Source organism: Dermacentor albipictus, chromosome 5, assembly GCF_038994185.2.
Source record: "Dermacentor albipictus isolate Rhodes 1998 colony chromosome 5, USDA_Dalb.pri_finalv2, whole genome shotgun sequence".
Classification (NCBI taxonomy): domain Eukaryota; kingdom Metazoa; phylum Arthropoda; class Arachnida; order Ixodida; family Ixodidae; genus Dermacentor; species Dermacentor albipictus.
In genome coordinates this window covers 53,508,212-53,532,790 of record NC_091825.1, presented here as the reverse complement: position 1 = coordinate 53,532,790, position 24,579 = coordinate 53,508,212, and the positions used below count along the sequence as shown (strand labels likewise).

Sequence of the window (24,579 nt, the reverse complement as noted above, 5' to 3'; positions counted from 1 at the left end):
TGTACTTCTGTTTCGACCCCATCACGTGTCTATGGACCGAATGCAACACAGGACCCGTAAGCGGTGAGTGTTACGCGAATTCACGGTCAGCAACATGCAAGAGATAGAAGCTGGGTCTCAGCAGGCCCTTTTATGAAATTTTGGCGACGGGGCAAGTTGGCATCTACTGAGAAGTAACACAAAAGTACTGGGGTAATTCATATAGGCTAATCTGAAAGAAATTCCGCCCTTGCCCAGGAATTGAGCACAGCTCCTGTTTTTTCAGTCCCGTCGAGCTACCGATTAAGCGAACCCGATAATTTGGCCTATATGGGGATATGCCGGTTTGAGGAAAAAAACTGGGGAGCACTAATTAAAAAATCTTCGCGGTAATTAGGGAAGTCGAAGTAATAAAACCTTGCAGAATGACGCAATGCTGAGCGCGGTGCGTACTGCGCACGTCTCTGACCTTATTGTTCGTGTTTTGTATGCTCTAGCTATTTAAGTTGGCCTTTGTCCATCTCCCTTTTCGTCTTCATGAAAGGTGTCCGCTTATCTCAACATACATGCGGAGGTGCGTTTATAAAGGGAAAATCACTGGCTTACGATATTTGGTAGTCGACTTTGTTTTGACTGGGAAAATTAATGAAACGGATAATTCAGCCTCTGTTGAATGGGTCACCAGCTCAAATATGATTTTATTCATTAGCTAGCTTTCTTTTTCTTTTCTGTGTTTTATTCAAAACTGATATTGTTTGTATAAGCGATGTACTCCGTCTTGCTTTAGTTTTTTGTTGCCTGCATTTGTACAATGATATATTCTACTTCCACCCTGCTAAAATTCTTTTCTGGATTGCAGTATATGTAAGATAAACATGACTTAGACCACGCACGTGAGTGTGTATGAAGGGCATTGAAAATGCGCCTCTACATGAGTGATATATATTGCATTTCACCCCCAACATAGCGCATGCGATATCGCCAAATACAAATAACAAGTAACAAGTAACAATGTGCCTTCCGCCGCCACGTAAGTCTTGTAACCTAACCTGACCTAACCTAGCACGGACACCATGTGGTCACTCTCCCGACTACAGGGTGCCGCCGCTGCCCAGTGAAAAGGAAGCCAGAAGCGGTGGCGTTCGTCGCATCCCAAGAACTAGCCAATTACAAGGAACTGCCAGCAATGCTTTTCCGGAGTTAATAAGCCCGCTCAATACATGCATGCGCTCCCAAAAATTTGCTGCAAGGACCACCTCTTGCTGTCGTCGTCTCTGCCCTAGTCTCTGGCTTCCTTTTTAATAACAGGAACCTTATAGACATCACTACGTAGAGATGTCACCCCTCGATTTCAAAAGGAAGCTTGGCAGTTACGAGGACTTACATGTTAAGCCCGCAAGCTCCACACCGTCGGTGGTTTGGTTTGGTTTGTTGTTGTCGTTGTTTGCTATCAAGTATGCGGCTCCTACCCACTGTGGGGAATTATCCAAGAAATGGATGAATTATTCAAATTTATAATGAAAAATAAATTTCCGAGTAACGCTGTAGAATGTGAAATTATGCGTTAAAATAAAATCAGTAAAGTCAGGTTGAGTGGATAATCATTAATGTAAAAGAACACAAAAAAGAAAAGATAGAATTTGGCAAATGCAAACTTCATCTTCGTCGTCAGAAAAAAGCGCCTGCGTATTATGCGCGTGCTTTGGTTTGTGAGTGGACGCCACTACACGCGGTCGCCGCGATGGAGTCTTCCGAACTGGCTGAACGATGATGGAATTTATCATTTTCGTTCTCTCTCATGACAATGGTAAATTTCATCGTTGTTACACGGGACTTTCCACGTATCTCAGGACTGTCAATAAAGCTTTTCCATCCATCCGTCCGTCCATCCATCCATCCATCCATCCATCCATCCATCCATCCATCCATCCATCCATCCATCCATCCATCCATCCATCCATCCATCCATCCATCGATCCATCCATCCATCCATCCATCCATCCATCCATCCATCCATCCATCCATCCATCCATCCATCCATCCATCCATCCATCCATCCATCCATCCGTCCGTCCGTCCATCCATCCATCCATCCATCCATCCATCCATCCATCCATCCATCCATCCATCCATCCATCCATCCATCCATCCATCCATCCATCCATCCATCCATCCATCCATCCATCCATCCATCCATCCATCCATTCTCTCTCATTCCTTTTCTACTCACCCTTAACTGAATGACGAAGAGCTGGCGAAAAGACAGCGTTCCGGCTCACCTTCCCGCTTTTTAAGTTATTAAGTACATATCGCTCTCACACGCACTCGAAAATAGTTATGATGCAAAAGCCTTTAAAAACGAATTGTTTTATACCGGCATGTCTTGCAAACTTACACCGCCGTACTTGCATCACCGGTGACACACTTAACCGGCAAGCAAAGACGTTCTAATAAAGGCTACTTCTTTGTCTCGAAGCAAGAGAAATGACATCACAAACTCAGTTTCTCTGAAAAGATTTCAATTCAAAGCAATGCCGGAGAGAGCTGTAGGGTAAAGTGCGTTTAAGAGTGATCGGGTGTAAGAATATTGAAGGAGGACGCGGCTACTAGAAGAGGAAAACTGCAGGTCACACTGAGTTCACATTGAAGTCGTGGTTTGGACGCAAACCCGCCTGGTCGGGAAGGATCATGACAATAATTAAAAAGGAACCCACCACAGAAGGAAATGAAAGGCCTTTTGGCTCCTCTGACGGCCCCTAGTTCACAATTATCACTGATCACAGTACTAAGCACTATAACAAGGCTGCAGTCAGGGGGAAGCTGAAACGTTCTTCCTTCACTTTTCTTCGGTGGTCGTCGTCCTGTTCACTCGTAAATACACCTGTCTCACTCAATGGTGAGCGCCTCTGCTGTGGTGTCGGAGAAGAGAGCGTTGAAAAAGAAAACAAAAATTATCAAGACCCCACGCAAGAGTGGAACTGACTTCTAGGTTTCACTGTATGGAGCGTAATCCTTCGTTACACTCGCGGTCTTGCGTGCACATTAAGACACTACCCGAGATCTACCCGAGCCGTTGTAAACGCATCAATCTATCCGGTGAGATTCCTTTCCTATGCACGAGTCCTAACAAACGCTTTTATATACTCCTAGCTCAGCGTTTCTATTATCTTCCCTATATCTGATGGATGTTCCTGTACGCTGCGCCAGCTCTACTGTGCAGCCTCCGCTTTGTACAGTGCGCCCGTCAATCACTGATAGCGGCCACGTCATCACCGCACGAAAACCGTTGTAAAACCGTTCCCATCTACAGCTTCACTGTCAAAAGAAAGGGGGAAGAAGTGTAGGCAGTAGATTCTCTCGCCAGTTCGCAAATGCAAGTGAAAAAGATTTTTAGAAGCAATGTTTAGACAAAACAAAGCTAATTTTTCATTCGCTAAACTGATTTCTCCGGGAGCCGCTTCTATTGGACGCTGTCACAGGGGTGCTTGATCATCCGTTGAAGAATTTATCATTCTTTCAAGGCAATTGACGGGCCTCATTTCTACTAGTTTGTCATTTTCCATTCGATGGATTCCTCCCGAAATGTCTCACTTGTTTTCTTCTCCGTATTAAACGCCTTCTAATTCCGTCAGAATCGTGGTCAATCCCCTATAGTAAGTATAAGCCATCAAATGAGCCCCACAAATACAATTGACCATACCTCCACATTAGGATAAGGACAGTTGCGTGCTTACCTCTAGCCATTGTGCATTCAAGAGCGTCACCGCCCGACTTCTGGTATTTTACAGGCACCGAACGCCTCCTGAAATGAAAGTTCGTTGATTCGACAAGCGCCACTCATGACGAGGTGCCTAAGCCAGCGGAGATGGTGCAGTGGGAGAGCATCACTGCCACCACAAGTGAGCCTACTTAGACATAGCAAGGCTCGCCATAATGAACCGCGAAGTAATGCAATGTGATGCAAAGACGAGGAGGACACTCTTACTCCGTCCTTGACTATAACAGACAGCTATGGCTTAGCATCTCCAACAGCTGAGTACGCAACGGCCATGCACGCTGGGTGTGCAACTAAGTTTCTTTGTTAGACGATTTTAGCTGCACCTTTCGGTATGCGTTGCTGTAGAATGCAAGAGCGCTAATTCACTGCTGCAGTACCTTCACCAAACAGGGCTACAGGCACGAATTTGATGGCGTTCGTCAACATTTAGAACATGTACTTTACGGCAAATACCCGAGTAAAAGAAAGAGACGGAGTCACCGCCATCGCTCGCATTGCCTACCTTAACAATAGCGAGCTTAAGGTCTTGTGTACTGCGGACACAAATCGTCGGGTTTGCACAAGAAAACATAAGGGGTGCAAAAGAACGCAAGCAGGGTGTGGCGCTCTGGGTGCGCGACATCTAAAACGCTCCAATTACAGACGTACGCTTTCACCGAATGCGAGCGCTTTCCGCAGCACACTTCACAATTTGCACGCAAACAATGCTCAGGCACACAACGATGAATTTGGTTTTTAATAACGCGTATCGTTAATGTATATCGCCGTCGTCGTCATCATCATCGTCACCATCCTTTTGTGTCCACTGCAGGACAAAAGGTTTTCCTCTCTCCCCTTCCCTTTAACCTTTACCACCGGCTTCTTGGCCAATCACCTGCAATCGTTAAGATCTCAGTGCCCGAGGAAGAGAAATTGCCCACCGAGTCAAGCTGGCAGTGAGGACACTGTGTTGTACTCCTGCTCAAGCGATGACGCCTCAGATGACGAAGTCTTCGAAAGAGTGGTACACCGGAAGGCCAAGATAAGAAACATCAGCGGACGGTCTTCGTCAAGTAAGTCTACCGTCATTCCACAGCGAAGGCCATCGGCGCACATAATTCTTTTTGTGCCGGACCCGCCTGCCGACAACCTCAACTGCCTTAATCGACAAGTGATTTCCGTTTCTCTCGAGGCTCTTGTCCCAGGAAAAATCAAAGATATCAGAATTAATATCGAAAGAACGCCCTGGCTTTTGACGTCCACAACCGAAGCGTAATCAATGCTTTGATGGCAGTAAAGCTCCTGGGCAACATCAATGTCCACTACCTCATTCCGCAAGACAACAAAAACACGGCTGGTTTTATTTATGACATTGACACATCCATCAACGACAGCGACCTGCCAATTTTAATGAAACCTGCGACAGATGGTGTTGCCTTACTACAAGCTCGGCGCCTTGGCAAGTCGACCTGTGTAAGGCTCGTGTTTAAAGGGGACTGCCTATCATCACATGTCAAGGTCGGTCCCTTTCGGCATGTGGTACGACCTTTCGTACCCAAACCACTTCAGTGCAGAAGGTGTCAAAGAACTGGACATGTGAGTGCTGTCTGCCGAAATACACCGATATGCCCACGATGTTCCGAACAACACGACACGGACACTTGCCGTGCAACAGAGCTCAAGTGCCCAAATTGTCAAGGATCGCACGCTGCATCCTCAAAAGACTGTCCACGCCCAAAGAAAGAGCAGAAAATCTTGAAAAAAATGGCCACAGACGGATCGTCACACAGACATGCTTATGAAGCGATAAGGCGACATCGCTCCCGGAAACGAAAGTCTATGAAATCCTCTTCCGGTTCAAGGGAAATGTCTCGTCCGGCAACGCCGCCTCCTGTTCCATCTGTCTCTAGTAAGAGCACGAACGTCAACGAAAGAAGTGGCCATGTTTCATCAAGTGAGGCGTAGCCGGCACTGCCGAGGACATGCCACGCGCCAGAGCCACAGCAAATGACTCGCCACTTAAAGTGTAATGTCACTACAGTGGACCAAATGCAAGACAAGGACTCACAAGTGATTGCCATGCTCAAATCGCTCACGAGTGTCATGCGTCTACTACTGACGAACATGGACACTCCGGCTGCTCGTAGCGCACTGCAAGTATTGGACGCGCTGACTCCAGTACTTGAAAGCATCGCATATAGCACCATGGCCGGCGGCGCCCCTCGGTGCCCTTCCACAAGGGAGTCAAGAAAGCATCTTTACTGCAATGGAATGCCCATGGTCTCAAATAGAGAATTTCAGATTTTAGACATTTTGTCTTTGAAAACCGTTTTCCCATCCTCGTGATTTGCTAACCGAACGTGCAAAATGTTATACGCATTTCTGGCTATGAGGCATTCAAGTCCTCTAGCTGTGGGGATGGGAGCAAGGTAATTGTATATATTAGATGTGATCTGACTTACGTGTTGCACCCAGTCCCGTCTCACGACGTCAACCAGTAAGTTTGCTTAATCGTGAAAACGAATAAGCTTACGTTCACACTCGTCGCTGTGTACATTGCTCCTTCAAGTGGCTTCGTCTCTAAACGACTGCACTGCGTGCTATCCGCGACACCCGGCCCTACGATTCTCACAGGAGATTTCAATGCTCACCCTCCGCTTTGGGGGAGCTTGAAGATGGACTCCAGGGGAAGGCGACTAGCATCCTTTGCCACACAGCACGACCTTTACTGCCTCAACGATGGTAGTCCGACAAATTTACGCGGGCCTACGTACAGCAGCTGCCTAGACTTGACCCTGGTTTCTCGGCGTCTTGAAAGAAACGTGCAATGGTTTACAGACATATAATCACATGGAAGCGACCATATTCCGAGGCACCTGAAAATCAAGGGACTATCTAAATGCTCCTCCATGACCCTCCGGCGAATTGACTGGTCGGCGTTTCAGTCGCACATTTAGGGAGTATGTCAGCAAGGGAACCATTCAAGTCTGGAACACGAAATTTAAAAAGCCATGCAAGAGGCTACGTGTAGTTTCCAGCCTTGCCCGAAATATGAACAATTTGAAGTAGAACTGCAGCGACTACGAGCCATTCGCCGGCGGGCTTAAAGAAGATACAGGAGAACTAAATCCATTCATGATCTCCGAGAGGCAAGGCGGATCCAAAAGAAGATTCAACGTCGCATCGATGCACTACAATCTCAAAGATGGAAACGTTTCTGTGAGTCATTGGATCCACGTCAGCGTTTATCTCAGATGTGGAGAACCATAAGTGGGCTGTACTGTATCACTGCACTTGCGAGAACAGGACTTAGAGCTGTCTTCAGAGAAATGCTGCCTTGTTGCATTCACTCGGAAGGAAATGAAGCGTTAGACTGTAAAGGTCAATGGGCAAGCAGTAGCAAATCCACGGAAACACTGCTTTTTAGGGGTAATTATTGACCGCGACCTATGACGGAGCCCGCATGTTTCATACCTGAAGAAGAGATTATTGACAATAATACATCTCCTCAAATTTCTCGCCTGAAAGTCATGGGAGCTTCGGTGCGGTCAATGCTGCAGCTTTAAAACGCCTTGTTCTTCGGTTTCGCAAGATACAGCCTCCCTGTACTTGGGAACACCTACAAAACAGACCTGCGTGTACTCCAGGGACTACAAGCCCAAGCCCTAAGGACGTGTCTCGGTCTTCCGAGGTGTGCGTCTAAAGCGGCAACGATTGTCATAGCTCGAGATCATCCAACATCAACGTACTTGGCAACCGACGTGCTCAGGGCACATGTTCGGCGCGTTGCCCGATTACCCTCTCACCATCTTGCCGCTCTACCCGCAGAAAGGCCACACACAACTTTCAGTCGTATAATTGATGCCAATCGTACCTCATTACCATCGAACTACATGCCTGCAGCAAGACCATCCTCAACTTTATGGTGCCTGCACAGACCTGACATACGCCTCACCATCCCAGGAATCATAAAGAAAGCCAACATGCCGTCATTTGCCCTTAAGCAGGCCACATTAGAACTTTTACATGAGGTGCACAGTGGCCGCGTACACGTTTACATCGATGGTTGAGTCACATCTGCAAGCGCAGCTGCCGCTGTGGTGATACCAAGAAGATCCGTCAAAATGCAGCTAAAGACGTCACATGAATCATCAACGACAGCTGCTGAACTGGTAGCCCTGTGTGCGACTCTTCATTTCATTAAGAAGGAATCATCCCACGCATGGTCAGTCTTCTGTGATTCCAAGGCAGCCCTACAGAGTGTACTCTCAACAATGCGCCATAGATCACATGAGCAGCTCGTCGCAGAGATCAGAGAAGTCCTCCATCGACTAGTTGACGAAGGACGCGATATAATATATCAGTGGTTGCCTATTCACTGTGGCATACATGGCAATGATCGAGCAGACGCAGCTGCCCGATCTGCCCATGATGGCGTCAACTGCATTGCCATTCCTCTTTCAAGAGCCGGCGCAGCGAAAAAATTTTCCGCACTTGCGCGTGACCTGACATTAGCCCAATGGAATTCGTCCGATTTCATAAGTGGACGCCTCCATACCCTGGACCCTAATTTACAGCTCCATATTCCGCCCGAGCTTCCACGACGTGACTGCACCCTTCTTGTCCATCTATGGCTTGGAGTAGCATTTTCAAATGCCTACTATTTCCTTATCGGAATGGCCAACAGCCCACTGTGTGACTTCTGCGGGTGCAACGAAACGATCGAGCATCTTCTTTGTCAGTGCTCTCGTTTTAACCCACAAAGAGCAGTCTTCTCAGCTACCTTAGACAAACTGGACAAGCGCCCAATGACAGAAAACACGATCCTTGGAACCTGGCCTACCCGAACATCAGCGCGATCCGCTATGAAGGCGCTGCTGCGATGCTTGAAAGACACGGGACTTTCTGACAAATTGTGGCTGTCACGTCACACCTACGTCACACTGTACACTGTGTGACGTATGACTGTGCGGTGACACTGCGTAAGACTAGGAACGCCTTTGCGGGCTGCGTGACAGTGCCCACAGAAATAGTTCGGGTGTACGTGCGTGTGTGTGTTTAGGTTTTTTTTCGTTTTTTTATCGTTTCTTTCCCACCTATTGCATTACCTTGCCCCTCCCCCAGTACAGGGTAGCCAACCGGAGATAATCTCTGGTTAACCTTCGTGTCTGTCCTTTGCCCTTCTCTCTCTCTCTCCTTCCTTGCGCCAGGCGATTCCAACTTGCGCCTGCAAATTACCTAATTTCATCACTACACCAAATTAAATCCGCCCTCGAATGCGCTTCCCATTCCTGGACCCCATTCTGTAACTCTAATGGTGCAAAGTTATCTGCGCCCCACGTATTACATGGCTTGGCCAGCTTCATTATTTTCTCCTACTGTAAACTTATTGTCAGACTATCGGCTATCCCTGTATATTAACTGATCCACACCGCTCTCCTCCTGTCTCTTAATGCTACGCCGAACTATTTTCGTTCCATCGCGCTTTGTGTTGTCCTTAACTTGTTCTCGAGCTTCTTTGTTGCATGTACATACGTTAAGCTAAACCTGCATAGCGCGAGTTTTGTACTGCATGCGTATGCGGTACAGAACAACCACTGCCGGAAGCATAACGGCGAGAAACTAGAACCAAGCACCCCTCATAAATGAATTCCGTCTAAGTCCAATAGGAAAAGCACTTGTTCCGTATTAACACGTCTGGCTCTAGCGTCGAGAAGGATTCAGTGTTCCATCTCATGACGGTACGTGCACATTTAGCTCGCCTCATGCAGGCGGGACATGTTGTCGGGTTAAGTATTTCCCTGCTGTGAAACAAATCCGGTATTCATACGCACGCTTGCGAACGCACGCATGCGAACGCATGCTAGCTCGCGTCCGCACACCCATGCATGCGCAGAATCTCTGCAGTAACTTCTATTCCAAATTAAGAATATAATTCTGCATTCAGGTCATACAACAAACTGCATGGTTCTTTTATTGGGTAAAAACTTCTGGATGCGTTTCAGACGCTGTAAAAAAAAGAGACAGGGGGAGAGAAGGCAGGGTTCTTAGCCGTGGGAAGTGGCTCGTAGCATGGCTGCCCTACCCAGTAGAATAGGTCAACGAGAGCAGAATGAGAAGCAGCTAATGTGTGAACGCACGGATAGAACAACGCAGTCAAGGGCGCTCGCACAAGCAAGTCGCTTTGCAAAAGTGCAAAAGTACCGTCACTGTTTTCTGGACCAACGATCGGTTTGGTGGTATTGCAGTAGCGTCTGCACGAACAGTGGGCCATCGTCCAGTCACCGCTGTATAATGGACGTACTACGCTTTTGCATATCAACTTAGGAACAGTGGCTCAATAATGGGTTGACCCTCTCTTCGCAGTCACATGCGTCGCCTGCACATTGAACCGTTCCAGTTTGTGCTGAATGCGGTACGTGGCACCGTGAGGAATGCTACTGTGAGCTCACTGAAATAAATGAGAAGACACAGACAGAGGCTTCCGAAAATAAAAAAAGGAATATCTTTTTGTTACCCGTCGGATTGTATATCTTATTCTGATTAGGCCGAGCAACAAGCAAAGAGTGTACACTTGAAAACGCCCGAATAGCCGACCTTGATCTGTGTGGAGTACAATGTGTGATTATCAAGCACAGTCGTAATTGCCTGCCCTGTCGTGATGGCCTAGTGGCTTTGGCGTTGTGCTGGTAAAGCAGAGGACGCGGGATCCGACCCAGCGTTCTCGGGAAATGCAGCCGCGGCGGCTGCATTTCAACGGGGGCGAAATGCAAAAACGCTCATGTACCGTGCCTTGGGTGCACCTTAAAGAGCCCCAGGTGGTCTAAATTATCCGGAGTCCATCACTACGGCGTGCTGCATAATCATACGTTGGTTTTGGCACGGGAAGTGCCAGAAATAATGATTGCCTGTGCGCGTGCCAATTTGATTTATGTGATCGATAAATTCGCCAATTTTAAAAATGGTAACTGTGTGAAAATGACCGTTTTCGTGGTGATGCCACTTTATTTTTCTATCTGCCTAATGTCTCTTGTTCGTGCCACCCAGGGAGATTTAAATGTCCACCAGACGTCATCGTGCATGCATTGGAGTGAGCTAGCATACAGGTTCTCTAAATGGATTAGTAGGCGTGTTTCTGAAAATGATCACACCATCATGAACAGTAGGGGAAAACAACGCTTTATGGAGATTTCGGTCAGGTTAAGTCTTTGTTCGTCCACACTTGAATATATGTACAGCTCACGGCATGAATGCCTCAGGCAACACGTTAACAAGTGCTACGCGATAAAATCGTCGTCAAACAATGAAACAGTTGAATCAATACAAACAACACAGTTCGCTCAACAGATTTTTTCTGTAAGAAATACTTTCAGCTCAGTGTATTGCGCATAAATAATGTACACGGGATAAAAAGACCACACCTAACACAAACACGAGTTGTAAGAGTACACTTGAATAATATTTCTTGCATTTTTGAACGTTTGCGTGCAACAAATTTAGCTACCTGCCTTGCTCAATACTGTATATTTTGTTAAGAATGCTAACTGTGGTGGTTGTTCCTTGCTATAGCTAAATTGAGTAACAGCGCATGGCACAGCACAATCAAGAGAGAACGGATGGAGTGCTGACTACCAACCAAAGTTTATAGTGCACAAAAAGCAATAGGTCCAGGGAATTTTATAGAGTAGATTTGCTTAGCCCCAAGTGCATGAAGAAATAATAACCAAGACAGAGCGCTGCACACATTTATACATTGTAGTCATGCAGCCCGGCACATCTAAAGCTAACGCCCCGTCCTTTTCCTTCAGACTAGTGAGTCCTACGCACTGCTACTCCGTCAATGTACGGAAAATGTGCACTCCTGTATCACCTTGTCTCTGCGCAAATAAATGTGAAAGTTAAATATCGCGACCCCATCTACTGCATCACAAACACTCGCCGTCACGTGTTTAGCATATATATATATAGATTGAACATCCTTCTCGCAGAGCTCCTATATCTCCCTGTCACGTTTACCGCACTTTCGGATATAACGCCAAAACAAACATATGCGATCGTTGGCTGCGCGTCTGCGACGTCATCGCCACTTCACCACGCAGCGCTGCTCTGCGAAGTTCTGATTTTAGTCGGTTGTTGATAAGCGTGTGCGTTGAAGTGTGCAAAGGTTTTTAACTACTTAGTGGACCAAAGGGAGAGAAAATGTGTACATTGCCCTCCCCCTACCACCCCAAGCACGGAGCCCTTGGTTCAGTATTACGCAACCCCACAGCTCAACCGCCATGCCCACACGTGAAGATGAGTAGCGATTAAACTTTGCAGTACCCTGAGGAGAAAACCCACGTACTCCTTTGTTTGAGCTAACGCCGAGTATCTGTGCATCGTAAGAAATATTCGGAGACTTGTGCAATGTGCATAGCAGTGTTGCGAAAAGAAAGTCCCGCTCGAATACGGTAAAGAACACAGCTCGAAAAGACAGTCCTATTTTCGGGGCAACGCATTTATCAGCGATCAAAAACAAGAGTGATTGTAGGATTATGACCGATGAGTTAAACATCTAAAATTTACCAAACCCATTACCGTAAGTTGGAACTGCACAAATGCTCTAAAATTGCGCAAAAGCACTCCAGTCATGTCTGCTGAGCTTACGTGCTGAGCCACGCTCTTGCGCAGTGGTTTCGCGATATCCTTACGCCAGTGAAGTGGACAGATTGCCCTCCAGTTGGCAGTGCATTAAGACGCGCTCTTAGCGCACAGCACTACAAAGCTTATCTATCAAATTAATGAGCGATATTCGCGAAAGTAACGTCTTAAAAGTGATAAGAGTCGTTCTTTATCGTTTCTTTTTTTGGCTGAAACTATAAGATTTGAGTACCTACTGTTTCTATTCACACTTAAACATATGCTCTGAAATAACCAAAAAGATTCTCAGTCAATCTGTCGTTATTACACTCATTTACGTTTGTAGCCGCTAACAATTTCTATGTCAACAAAGATTATTATGGCCAACTGGTCACATCCAATAAAAATCACTTCTTGAAGAAAATGCTCACAGGATAGTCGCATTCGTTTACCACGCCATGCCCGTGTAACCTATGGCACTACATGTATTACATATATCTGAACAATTCTGGACAATAATAACGGCACGCTCTTCGACAGGGACCAAAAAATATAAGCAGTGGCATCGCACAGCTAAAAACAATGAGGAAATAAATAGCATTGAGAGATGTTGTGCAGGTTCGCCATTTCTTATTTTGCACTTTGCCCTCTATAATGTTTCTGTGAGAACCAGACAAGAAAACTGAACAGATATCTGTGTCGTCAATGCTTCATTGTTTTATCATTTGTTGAAATACTGACTGTGTTTCTCTTTGTTTCAATCGTGATCTACTGAATTTCTCGCTAGACTTCTGAATATTTCATGGATTTTCTTAATGCGTATATGAACTCTTGTATACGACCTCTTGTATGAATTATCTTGTAGTTTTCTGCAGTTTTCCAGCATTTCTCACATATTGATTTTCTCCTATACATGTATGGAATCAATACCACTGCATGGCCATGCTGCGGTGGCCGGACCCAGTCAAGCAATTCTCAGGCTTTTTGTCCGTGCTCCAAACATCTGACAGATGTTGAACAAGCCTGAACTGAATTGAATGTATAGGCAATATTAGCGATGCTGCGCCATTTGTTTACTTTCTTTGTCCTAGCGGCGAATCCTTGGACTTCAAAATACGCGCGTAAAACGCGAACAGCTGACTAGCAATGCTGATGCGATAAATAATGCCCATTGCGCTCACACAAAAAAGCGAAAGCAGCTTGTATGCTTGTCACAAGTAAGTCACTGAAGACTGACTGTTATAAGCATCGTCAAAACAAATGATAAAACGTGGTAATCTTTTGTACACAGGATAGGACAGCCACAGAGTTGAGTTCTCTGGCTTTGCAAGTAAAAAACAGTAAATATACGTTCGGAAGCCCGAAACCAACAGGTACAGGAGAACACCTCCCAACGAACTAAAACTGCGTCCGTCGCTAAGACTGAGAGAACTGCCATGCCACCACAGTTGCGAACAGCGTGTCCATATCTGGTAGTGTCTTTTTCACCATGCAGACCACTCGCAGCGAGCGGCGTGGTATAACGAGCACATGAGTTCAAGTCAGACGTAAGAGAGCACGAGTGAGCACTAAACACGGTTTGGCTGGAAAAGTTGTCGGTCATTGAGCGTCTCACCAAAGCGGTTGTGTCATCAGGAAGTGTTCGCAAACATGGCAGGGAAAGAAAGCCCGCACTCGTTCACACAACGCGAATGTTTGCCACATGGCGCTGAGCCGTGCCATTTACTGGAGTTGCAGAACACAGCGCCGGCCCATTTGCTTTCTCCAACCGGAGTCACTGATTAATTCACCAGAAGCTGCACTTTTCTTTCGGGTTCATTTGAGACTCGGCACTGCAGTTGAAGGCGGCCGCGAACTCGGGCATGTTCATCAACGGCATGTTACACCTTACGCTGAAGTCCGGATAACGGTCGCTAGGGCGAGAATTGGAACACCACTTGTAGCAGAACGCGATGAAGAACAACTGGTCGCTGGTCACTCCCGGCAGTCCTTGCAGCTCCAACGATGCGTCAGGCACCTCCTTCGCCCTGAGGTAGGCGTCGTAGAGTCCCGACAGCCCGATGAAGTCTGCCATTATTTCAGAATCTGTGACGTCGTCCGGCTCGCTGAACTCTTCCTCCATTGGCATGTAGGACTTCCGGATGCAGATGGCGCGCTTTTCGTACTCGTCCTTCGACGCCGGCGTCCACCAGTCTCGTTCGACGTAGTTGTCGTCTCGAAGCCGGTTGGAGACGTCGAACGCGTGCATCATCTCGTGCGCGGCGAGGTGGCCTGCCGAGGCGTAGTCGACGGCCGGCACCGTACCAAAGAAAGGAGGCAGCAAAAGCCCCATGCCCACAACCATGGTGTTGAGAGGCGGCTTATATCTGGCGTTCACCAGGGCCATGTCATCGTTGACGCGCACCGGGGCAGGACGCTCCGAAAGGGTCTCCAACGCCTTCCTGCTAGTAGACCGCGAGGCGCTAAGCCAGTTGCTCACGAACGAGGGTCCCGCGTTCTCGTACGCCTCGTAATAGCGATCGAGGGAGTCGTCGTCCTGCGCGCCTTCCGGGTAGCCGACTATCTTCTTCATCTTCGCCAGTTTTCTCACAGCTATCTCCCTCGTGCCGTCTTCCATCCAAGATGACTCAGCTATTCGAGACCTGAGTGACTCCGCGATGCTGGACACCATTTCTTCGGCCTTCGATACCGTGTCTGTGGTCACCGACGCGTGGTAGAACGCGGCGTAAGCCGCCGTGTGCATCACTTTCGACGTGTGCTTCAGGCAGCGGTTTTCCCACTGAGAAAAGGCGCTGCTCATTTGAAACGAACCTGAACGACTGACGTGGACCATTTGCCTCAACTGCCTGGACAGGTCAAAGCTCATCCAGAGGCGAAGGTGATTCGGGTTTGTAATTTTCTGAAAAACCTTCGCAAGGAACGTTACCAGGTATCGCGTCTGGAATGCGACGTAATGTTCGCCAGGTAACAGTGCGCTTGTGATGTTCCCCATGTAGTAGTTCCAGTTGTCACCTTTCTTGCTCAAGATGGCTTTCTCCATTGTGCGTAGCAGCAAAACCAGCCTTTCCTTCGCGTCCGGCGCCTCGTCCTCGTAGGCATCCCTTCCGAGCTTTATAAGATAATCCTCGATTGTTCCTATCGTCGGTGCAAGATCGCGGCTCAGATCGTCGCTGAGCCCGAGCCACCGGAGATGTTGTTCAATCGCCTCGTTGCTTGCCCGGTACCCGTCGTAGAGAGACCGCCGCATGCTGAGAACTACGTACAGACGCTCCGCATTACCCGGGATAGTGTCCACCCTTACGTTGAACAGCGTCGGGAGGCCGTAAGTGAGCGGAAAATCGAGCATCACGTACGCCGGGTCCACGTCAGACTGAACCTCGAACGTCGCGTTGTGGCCACGAAGGAAGCCAATGATATCCGCGCTGGGGTCCTGACATGAAGGGGCGTGCTCTTCGTCGCCGAAGAGATCCACGCAGGACTGGAACAGCCCGGCCGCCTTCTGCACGGCCGTCTGGCCATCACTGGGTATCGACGTGTTTCGCAGGGCGCCGATCACCGATCGCCTGATCCACAGAGCCTGCTGACCGAACACGCTGGTCAGCCTCGAGCTCGGGGCCAGCTTCCATCGCGTGCACACGTGTTTGTGGAAGTCCTGGCAAGCGTCGTACTTGGGCGACAGAGACCGGTTGTACAAGTCCGACACGGCCTGGCACTGTTCGGTGCCGCACGGCGGTCCCGGCAGTACTGCGGGCCCGGTCGAAGGTTCGGCGTGGTGATCGCTGGGCACGGACACCAGGTCCAGGCCGAACACTGTGCCCAGGACCGCTGCAGTGAGCACTACGAGAGTCGCGATGACTCCTGCCGCGACCATGGCCTTCTTTCCGCAGCACTTCCTCTTTGTGGACCCGCTGACACGCTGCAATTCCTGCGTTGAAAGACGAGAGCCACGTATGCAAAAAAAAGTGCAGCTAGCGAAAAAATCAACATGTTATTCAGCGCGCCCTTAATGAAACTATGGACTTCCGAGCTTCCTACTGATGTCAGGCGCGCTATGAGTGAGCTCGCGAGTGCATACTACTACGTCGCTCCCCCCCCCCCCCCTCCCCGCTTTTTACACACTCGAAGCAGCTGCTGCAGGCAACAAAAGGAGAAGCCGGCGCTCTATGAGAGAAAGCTGTGCACACACTGAGGTCTGCTACCACAAAAGAAAAGATCTGCATTCACTGTGCTTTTCTGACTCTTCTGTTTCAGCGTTTAGAGGTGCACGCGAAAGCGGTTCATTTTCTTTGATAGCCTCGCAGTAGTCTGACGGTAGAGTTTCTCCAAGCGTGATTTATATTTGTTCGTTCTCAATCACCTGTGGACGGATATTACTTAGCAGGTACTCTAATTTTCATTCCAATTTAAAGGTATTTGCACAATTATGCGCTGGCTCGCACTACGTAGTGAAAAAAGACTCATTATGCGATGAGTGAAGGACTTGCTTTCATGTTGCCTTTCAGTGCTGCGATGCAGCACATTTTGTAGTTTTGTACGAAGTACGCAGACGTGCGTGAGATGGCGAAAGCGGCAAACGCTGAAAAATAAAACGACATTCTGCAATAATGAATACTCAGCTCTCTATTTTCTATCTCATGCTTGCTTTTTCCTATTTGCATCTTTAATAGAGGTCCTTTTCACGTACGGATTGTACTACCAGTGCGTAATGCCGCTAAACATTAAATAAAACTGGAGAAGACGAATTGGGCTTAAAAAAATCATGTGTACGAAAAGCGGTAACCGTTGACAATGTAACTGCGCATGGAATAGGGCGCCTGTTTGAGCTATTTGGTCTCTTAGCATAACCCACAATATATTAAAATGTATCCTGTGTGACGAGGAATCGCTACGTGCGGGTTCTCTAAAATCTCTCTCCTACGAGCATTGTTAAAAAATGTGACAAATTACATCTCGTCTCATCTGCAGTGCAGTCATTACTTACTCTTGATGTTATTCTTTATACACGACATTCATGCCCGCAGATGCTCGCACTATTACAGTGCCACCCTCGGGCACAGAAGAGGCTCACTAGTGCATAAAACGAAGACTCTTAGTGCTAGGCCGTTTGAACAAGCACGAGTATAGGGCGCACAACAATACAGAGTTGCACAAGAGTTTCTAAAGAGTGCTAGATTCCACTTTGAATCGCACACTCACTCGGTCCAGTTGACCGCTGACGGTGAAGATTCCTTGAGTGCCGTTGGTCACGTGATCTCCAGGCTGCAACGGAAGCAGAGGAAATGAAAACTGTCTTAGCTGTCGTGTTATGTGCCCCGCGCTTCAAGCTAATCACAAAAAAAGAAAGGGTATAAAATACCGTCTGTCTAAATTCGTCTAAAGCAGGCACATGGCGAGTATCGAAAGCAGGTGGTTTGCCCACTCTCGCGGAACCTGTCAGCAGCAAAGGAACTAAGCCTTTACAAATCGGGAGCAGTTTATTACAAACGCTCGTAAAGGACAATAGTGAGTCTGCAGTGGCACAGTATTCGCCCCCTCCCCTTCTGATATCATTCAATACCACGTATACTGCATAGGTCACAAGCCCTGCTCAAGAACGATTTTTCTAGTCCGACTTCTTCCACGTTTCTCGGATTTTATTTTACTTTGAGAGAAATCACTGAGTCCGATTTAACTGAGCACACTATTTCCCTTAATTGTTTTCATGGCAGTATGTACCAAAAATGTAGGTGCGAGAAACGTGAAATCACACAGATATTCTTTACCAGTTTTCTTTTCTATTGGAGAATGCGTTCATGTACTATATAGCATAATTATCACAGTATATCACCTATTCGTCATCATCAGCCTAATACGCTCACTGCATGTTATAGGTGTCCCGTGCAGAAGTGATATCACCTTCGTTCGGAGTGAATCAGAAGCACCTCATGCTTGAAATTATTGTTACTTGAATTCAGCGTGACATGAACAAGAACGGACAGAAAGGAACATACAGTAGAAGCCCTCTATCCCGGTTCGTATGCTATTCTCGAGCTGCATTCAGGGAATGACGCATTTCAAATATCTATAAAAAATATGTTTTATTTCTTCGGAAATTCTTCTATGCCACCCCACCTCATTATATGTCAGCTTCGCCTCCGTCCCATCTTCCTCGCACCGGTTCAGTGACTCTTTTCTGTACTACGCATTAGGTGTATACACTAGTTCCATTTATTTCCCTTACCTCAAGCGATATATTATTCACTACTGTTCTAGCTATTACACGTATTGCAGCCTTTCAGTCGCTTGAGGTAATATCACGTTCCTTTCCATCGCCTGTTGCATGATGCCTTAACTATACTTCGCAGGGTTGTCTCTGTGTCTCTTTCGCACACTAAAACGCGCCCGGAACTGACCACTTGAGAGCGCTCTGACAGCAAGAAAAAAAAAACGTCGTGAAAATCAGCGGCTAAACTTCTTTACAAATGTAAGTGTCGTACGTTATAGACAACCACAATTTACGATCGCTTTTTCAGACTCGCTCATTTTGAAAATAAAGCACGAGTGCTGCCTCGCAGCAATTTTCAACGTCGCTGGAGCACCATGACCCGGCCATGTAAACGATATTTCAAGTTATCAATATCCGAGAGATTAACACAGCTTTTTCCTCCCTATGTTACCATAAATACCGCAAGCGTGACAACGACCCCGTTCGGCTGGCAATGTTGGGCGCGTTGCGACCGCACTTGACGCAACTTCTCTTTTTTATTTTTTATTTTTGCCGCGTTGAGGTTAACGGTGGTCTCTCGTCAGGACAGCTGCACAGCGTTTGTGCTAAGCGGTCGTGTCAGAGCCACAGAGGCTCTCGCCTGTTGGGGGCCACTTTTTTTTCTCACTCTTATCTCCTTATTTTGGAATTTCCCGGCACACGCGCCCCCGACGACGCGGGCTTCGTCAGCAGGCGCATTCCTGCAGCCCATTGCAACACTCGGCGCAGCTGTGCTTACGCACACAGCAGGGGACGTGTGGTCATCAACGTTCATCGCCGCCAGGTGTCTCACCTGATACGCTCGGGAAATGTAGACGGCCCCCGCCCCGTTGCTGACGGGAGCTCCAGGCGGCAATTGCGTCTGCGGGAATAGATAGAGGGAGAACGTAAGCAAATAAATAATTAAATAAATAAACGGGAAAGAACAAATGTGCCCGTTCCAATCTCCACTGCACGCAATTACATTGCGCTGTGTCGCATTACCGCATTCATCACAGCCTAATTAAAGCAGCAGCAGTAAGCAATGCGCCCGTAAACAAGCTCCACCGCACGTAATTACATTGCGCTGTGTCGTCATCGTAGTATTCATTACAGCGTAATTAAGAGAGCAGCTATGAAACAAAGGAAAGGCACCCCTCCCCCTTCCTCCCCAAAAATCTCCATGCACCGTTGCACCAGGAAATCGATGACAGTTGGAGCAGTTTCAGTGTGCTGAAACGTTAACGTACTACTGTTAACGTACTAGTGGCGCAGGCTCAGTTTGGAGAGGAGTGCCACGGGAACCCCACCGCACACCGGAGCGACATACATTGGGAAGCCACGGAGTATATAGTCGGTGTACTTATCACAAAGTCTGCATTTGTGATCATGGGACAAGTCCGCCGGCTATTATTATTATTGGGTCCGCCAGCTCACCCGAACGGACGCCCAGACAATCGCACAGGATGTGAGCATTGGTCTGAAAACCGCCGAATACCCATGCAAGCAGGGTCGCCGCGACAATTACCCCATACACTACACACACAGTTGCATAAGAGACTCTGCCCCTGACAAAAACGTCATTGAGCTAACGTCGTATCGTCAGCAAAGTGTTGCGATATCTCGGGCTTTGTATCCTTCGAGGCAGCGACTCAAAGCTCCCAACAGTTATCGCCTGATGCCAGAATATCGCTATGTCCCACGTTAAATACAAACAGCACACTCCACACCCATAATGCAGTCTGAGTTCTACAATGTAAAAAAATGGTGCCCCGTTTATATCCCTGGCGCAAGAAATTGCAGGAAAACGAGCTCATGAAGTAGCTGACTGAAATTGATTGTGATCGAAAAACTACAGGAAAGCAAAGCAAAGGTCCCTACACAGTCATCGACTATGGACCCTCCTTGTGTTCTTTATAACCTGTGATCTATTATGAATAGATCAATTTCAATTTCACATTGAGGACCGATAGCATCTTAAAACCTACCAAAACGATAAACAAACAAACAAACAAACCAGGACGTAAATGTTGGTTAATTCAACGCAACACTTCACTGCAGTTATGGAGGCAACACATTGGCTGTCAAATTATTTCGACAGTGAAGTGTGAGGCTCGCTGGAAACAAAAGCAGTCGTGTAGGCATTGTATGATTCCATACACATAGCAGGTGTACGTGAGTCTAACGAAAGATATATACATGGATGACACAACCACTTTTCTCCGAGCAGGAGTGCTGAAAGTCTAATTTAGCCTAGACGCATCCAATACAAAGACTCTCGCTGCATTTATTCCACTGTAGCCATTCACTGCATGGTGATGATACGCGTTCTTTGATAACACTCTGAATTCTTATACAGTTTCAGATGCCTTATTTTTCTTGAATTTTTGAAATGTCATCGAGTAGCCCGGGCAGGCGCGGAAACATCTCTATTTTCTAGCTTTACTCGGTCAGGGACCACGACTTCATCATCATGTCACTTCGCCAGACAAACTTTCGTCGAAAAGACTATACTGTTCACGTCATATGTGTACAAAATATACTAAACGTTAGGTTGGTATAATTTAGGGCAACAGGGAAACTCGAAAGAAAACGAGAGCTCGCGCACACAGCGGTGAAAGGGAAAATGAGAGCCCTAACGTTACAGAGAAACAAAACTACCATGTAGATTAGAATTAAAAGGGTCTCCAGTGCTGCATTTTTTATATGAACACAACAGGTACAGCTGGGTTGTTCATGTAATCTTTGGAGCGGACGTGTGTAAGGAGAAACAAACGCACACAAGGCAGTTGCGTTTTCTTTGGCACCAATTCTCTTAAGTTAACAGAACAGCTGTTCCTCTCGCCTTCGTCACTCTTCTGTTTCCGGTCCTTGTATACATGCGGGCAGTACAAGGAAGACTACCACTACATTCTGCGTGACGTGACCTTACGAGTCACCAGCACCTCAAGCATGTCACTGACGACGACATATTGCCGAGACATCGTTGTTACGCCAACACATACAAGCTTCTTATTTGAACGATGAGGCATGCCATTCGCATACCACTGTAAAAGAATGCATTATATGTCCTCGTGATAATAATCTGAAGACCTCTATCGGCTCGTCCGTGAACGGAAGTTGGCAGTTGACGCCTTTGTGGAAGCCCAACTATAGATCCCCTCAGGCGAACACGAGGCACGCGAGTCCAGCTCAGTAACAGTGCCACTGCAACCCTAGCAACGTCTTCATCTCATCAAAGTCTGTGCTCTGCCTCGAAACCCTCGAATAAAAAGAGACGATCCAACCGACGTGGCTGTCTCCTCACTTTGAACGCAATAGCATGTTACTGTCATATATAGAGAGAGAAAATAATGCAGAGAAAGGCAGGGAGGTTAACCAGAGGTAGTTCCGGTTGGCTACCCTGCACAAGGGGAAGGGTTAAGGGGGATAAAAAGAGAAACAGAGTGGAAGGGGGAGATAGAAAGAAAGGAAGACAAGCACGAACAAAGCGCGTACACTACACAGCAGTAGGGGGCGGCATTCTTAGAGTCTATCGTGAAGCCCCGTGGACCGCAGAACCTTAATAGCGCGAGTAAGGCCTTCAACGTGGATGTTCTTTCGGAGCATTGGCCTAAGGCTTTCAGTTCTGAAAGTGGACGATTGTCCAACTGGTCCAGTACTCTGCACATCATTTGTCTCTCAGCACTGTACCGCGGGTAGACACAGATAATGTGTGCTAGGGCCTCGTCGATGTTACTGTCATATACGTAACTACTGTGTCAAGTCAGCCGTTGTTCCGCCAAGGTATAATGTAACAGCCTTGTTGTGTCCGACACTTCACTAATGGGGACGACATTACTTCGAGCGTGCCTTCCATGCGGCAGGACCGCCCGGGAAACATACGTTAGCCCACACTCCTCATTCTCCTATCTTGCCTGTGTGCAAACAATCCGAGTACGGATAAGCCGTCGACGCTGCTCGAGCACTTCACACAGACAGACGCGTCCAAGAGCGGCAGTGGAGCGCGAAGCTTGCTGAGCTTTAAAGACTCGTCGACAAAACCTGATCGAAGGAACTCGGACGACACAAATGCCGGCTGCCCTGTTTGCAAGACTGCAGTCAGATATAACGTCTCCACAGTATATCTGAGGTTCGAGTGTTCGTTTTTAAAAAAGTGTTTGTGTTTTACATATTCATGTGTGCTTTGTGCGTGCCCTCTTGGCCATATGCGCTTTGCTTGTGCAGCCAAGTCATGTGTATTTTTTTTTGCGGATGTATTGAAGCGCACCTGCGTTTGGCGTGCGTTTATGGATTCGCATGCGGGCTTGCGTGTAGTGTGCGTCATTCTACGCGTTCGGGTGCGTCTTTCTCATTCGGTCCACTGTCTAAATCTAAACTTCCATGTTTTCTATATTCTTTTACGAAAATGTGTTCCCATTTTGGCTGTCGTTCTCGAGTGAGCGCCATTCATGACATTCATAAAGGAACAGGCCCTACGTCCTGAATCCAGGGTAGTTGGCAAGGCAACATCTTTGAACGAAACAGCGCAAAGAAAGAAACGGGACTACATGAGCGGCAAGCATTCAACGCTCGATGTCTGTTTACCAATCGCCTTGTCCCGTCTTTGGCACTGTTTCGGTGGAAACGGGCACTGCCGCGATGACAAAAAATATCCTCAGCTACGTGCCAAAACCACGATTAGGAGGCACACCGTAGCGGTAGACTCGGGATCAGTTTTGGCCACCTGGGGCTCTGTAACGCGCAGCCGATGCAACGGTACATGGGCGTTTTGCACTTCGGCCTCACCATAATTTGCCCGTCGCGGCTGGAATCGAACCCGCAACCTCGTGCTCAGCAGCGGAACGACGTATCCATTGAGCTACCACGGTGGGTTGCGGCGATGACCAACAGTCAATGCCACCAGGTAAGGGGCCACCTGCGCATACGAGCGCTGAAGTATCCTACGTGTTATCCTAGGATATCCTTTTCAGCTTCCATAAGGCCGTTCTCACTTTAGCTCTACGTTGTTTGACAACAATGGAGCGTACGCGATATCGTTCGCGCGAAAACGACGTTCCTTTCGATATCAGGAAAAAGATGTATACCCGTGCTATATATGTTGGGTTTTTTTTTTCTAGATCATACCGAATGGTTAACGATCATTGACGATCATCATCGTCATTTCCAGTCGTCTAAGGACTCTGCTTCCTTCACTGTCATACAGAGCCTTTTTTTTTCTACTCTCCGCCGTAGAGACACTTCTCAATCCAGAGTCACATGTCTCACATTTCGCCAACAACTGAAGCTGTGAGCACATGGTGAGCTGAGCGGCTGATGGTTTGGTCGGTACAGGCCCAACATCTGGTCTGAGAGTTGGAATTGTACCGATGCATTCGATGCATGCTGTACCGATGCATTCGAAAACGAGCCGAATGGTGTAGAAGGAAGCGTGTGGATGAAGGTACATGCTCACGAGGCTCAGGTTGAAGTGAGCCTGAATACACAAAAGGAAACCAACAGCGTATAGTAAATCACAGGCCGTCGAAATCAGTACTCTCTTCTGCGCGCGAAACAAAAAAAAGATGATGTTAATGCACAAACACACAATATTCACTTGAGTAGAAACGCGAGGCTGTTTTGCATTGCTGCCCGTGTTCTGGAACAAAAATGTAACAATTCTACTACGCAGACTTTGGGCGAGAGAAAAAAATTTATTTTATTTAGCGATGAACCCATTCCACCGGACAGTTTCGGCGAAAAGGTTTGTTTTACAGATGCACAGTTTCTATAACCTCGCTTCATGATTTGTCGAGTCTTAATCATATTGTCACAGCTTCATCGGGACGACGATTATTCAATCAAAACGACGTCCTTTTTTTTTGCGATGTCTAACACGTGAGATCTGGGTACGCATTTCTCATGTGCAAGCGATTGGGTCAAAATGAGCGATTTCACTGTTACCATGCAGATCCATACACCTCCAACTGTTCAATTTATGAAAAAATTGTTTTGACTAATA

The 24,579-nt window shown here is 47.4% G+C and overlaps 2 protein-coding genes across 6 annotated transcripts in view; both read right to left on the bottom strand.

The window, feature by feature from the left end:
* Positions 1-1,450, bottom strand: part of LOC135913227 (beta-hexosaminidase subunit beta-like) — a 67,972-nt gene extending 66,522 nt beyond the window's left edge. The window contains exon 1 of the mRNA XM_065445832.2: positions 1,364-1,450. The gene's annotated coding sequence lies outside the window, so the exon portion shown is untranslated. The remainder of the gene's footprint in view (positions 1-1,363) is intronic.
* Positions 1,451-10,894: 9,444 nt separating this feature from the next.
* The window catches only part of LOC135913268 (neprilysin-1-like), a 159,969-nt gene continuing 146,284 nt past the window's right edge, over positions 10,895-24,579 (bottom strand). For all 5 annotated transcript variants that reach the window (XM_070538383.1, XM_070538384.1, XM_070538385.1 and 2 more), the window contains exons 4-6: positions 19,393-19,461; positions 17,552-17,614; positions 10,895-16,280 (exon numbers count right to left, since the gene is read on the bottom strand). In XM_070538383.1, coding sequence (XP_070394484.1) covers positions 14,142-16,280; positions 17,552-17,614; positions 19,393-19,461 — 2,271 coding nt within the window. In that variant the 3' untranslated portion in view covers positions 10,895-14,141. The remainder of the gene's footprint in view (positions 16,281-17,551; positions 17,615-19,392; positions 19,462-24,579) is intronic.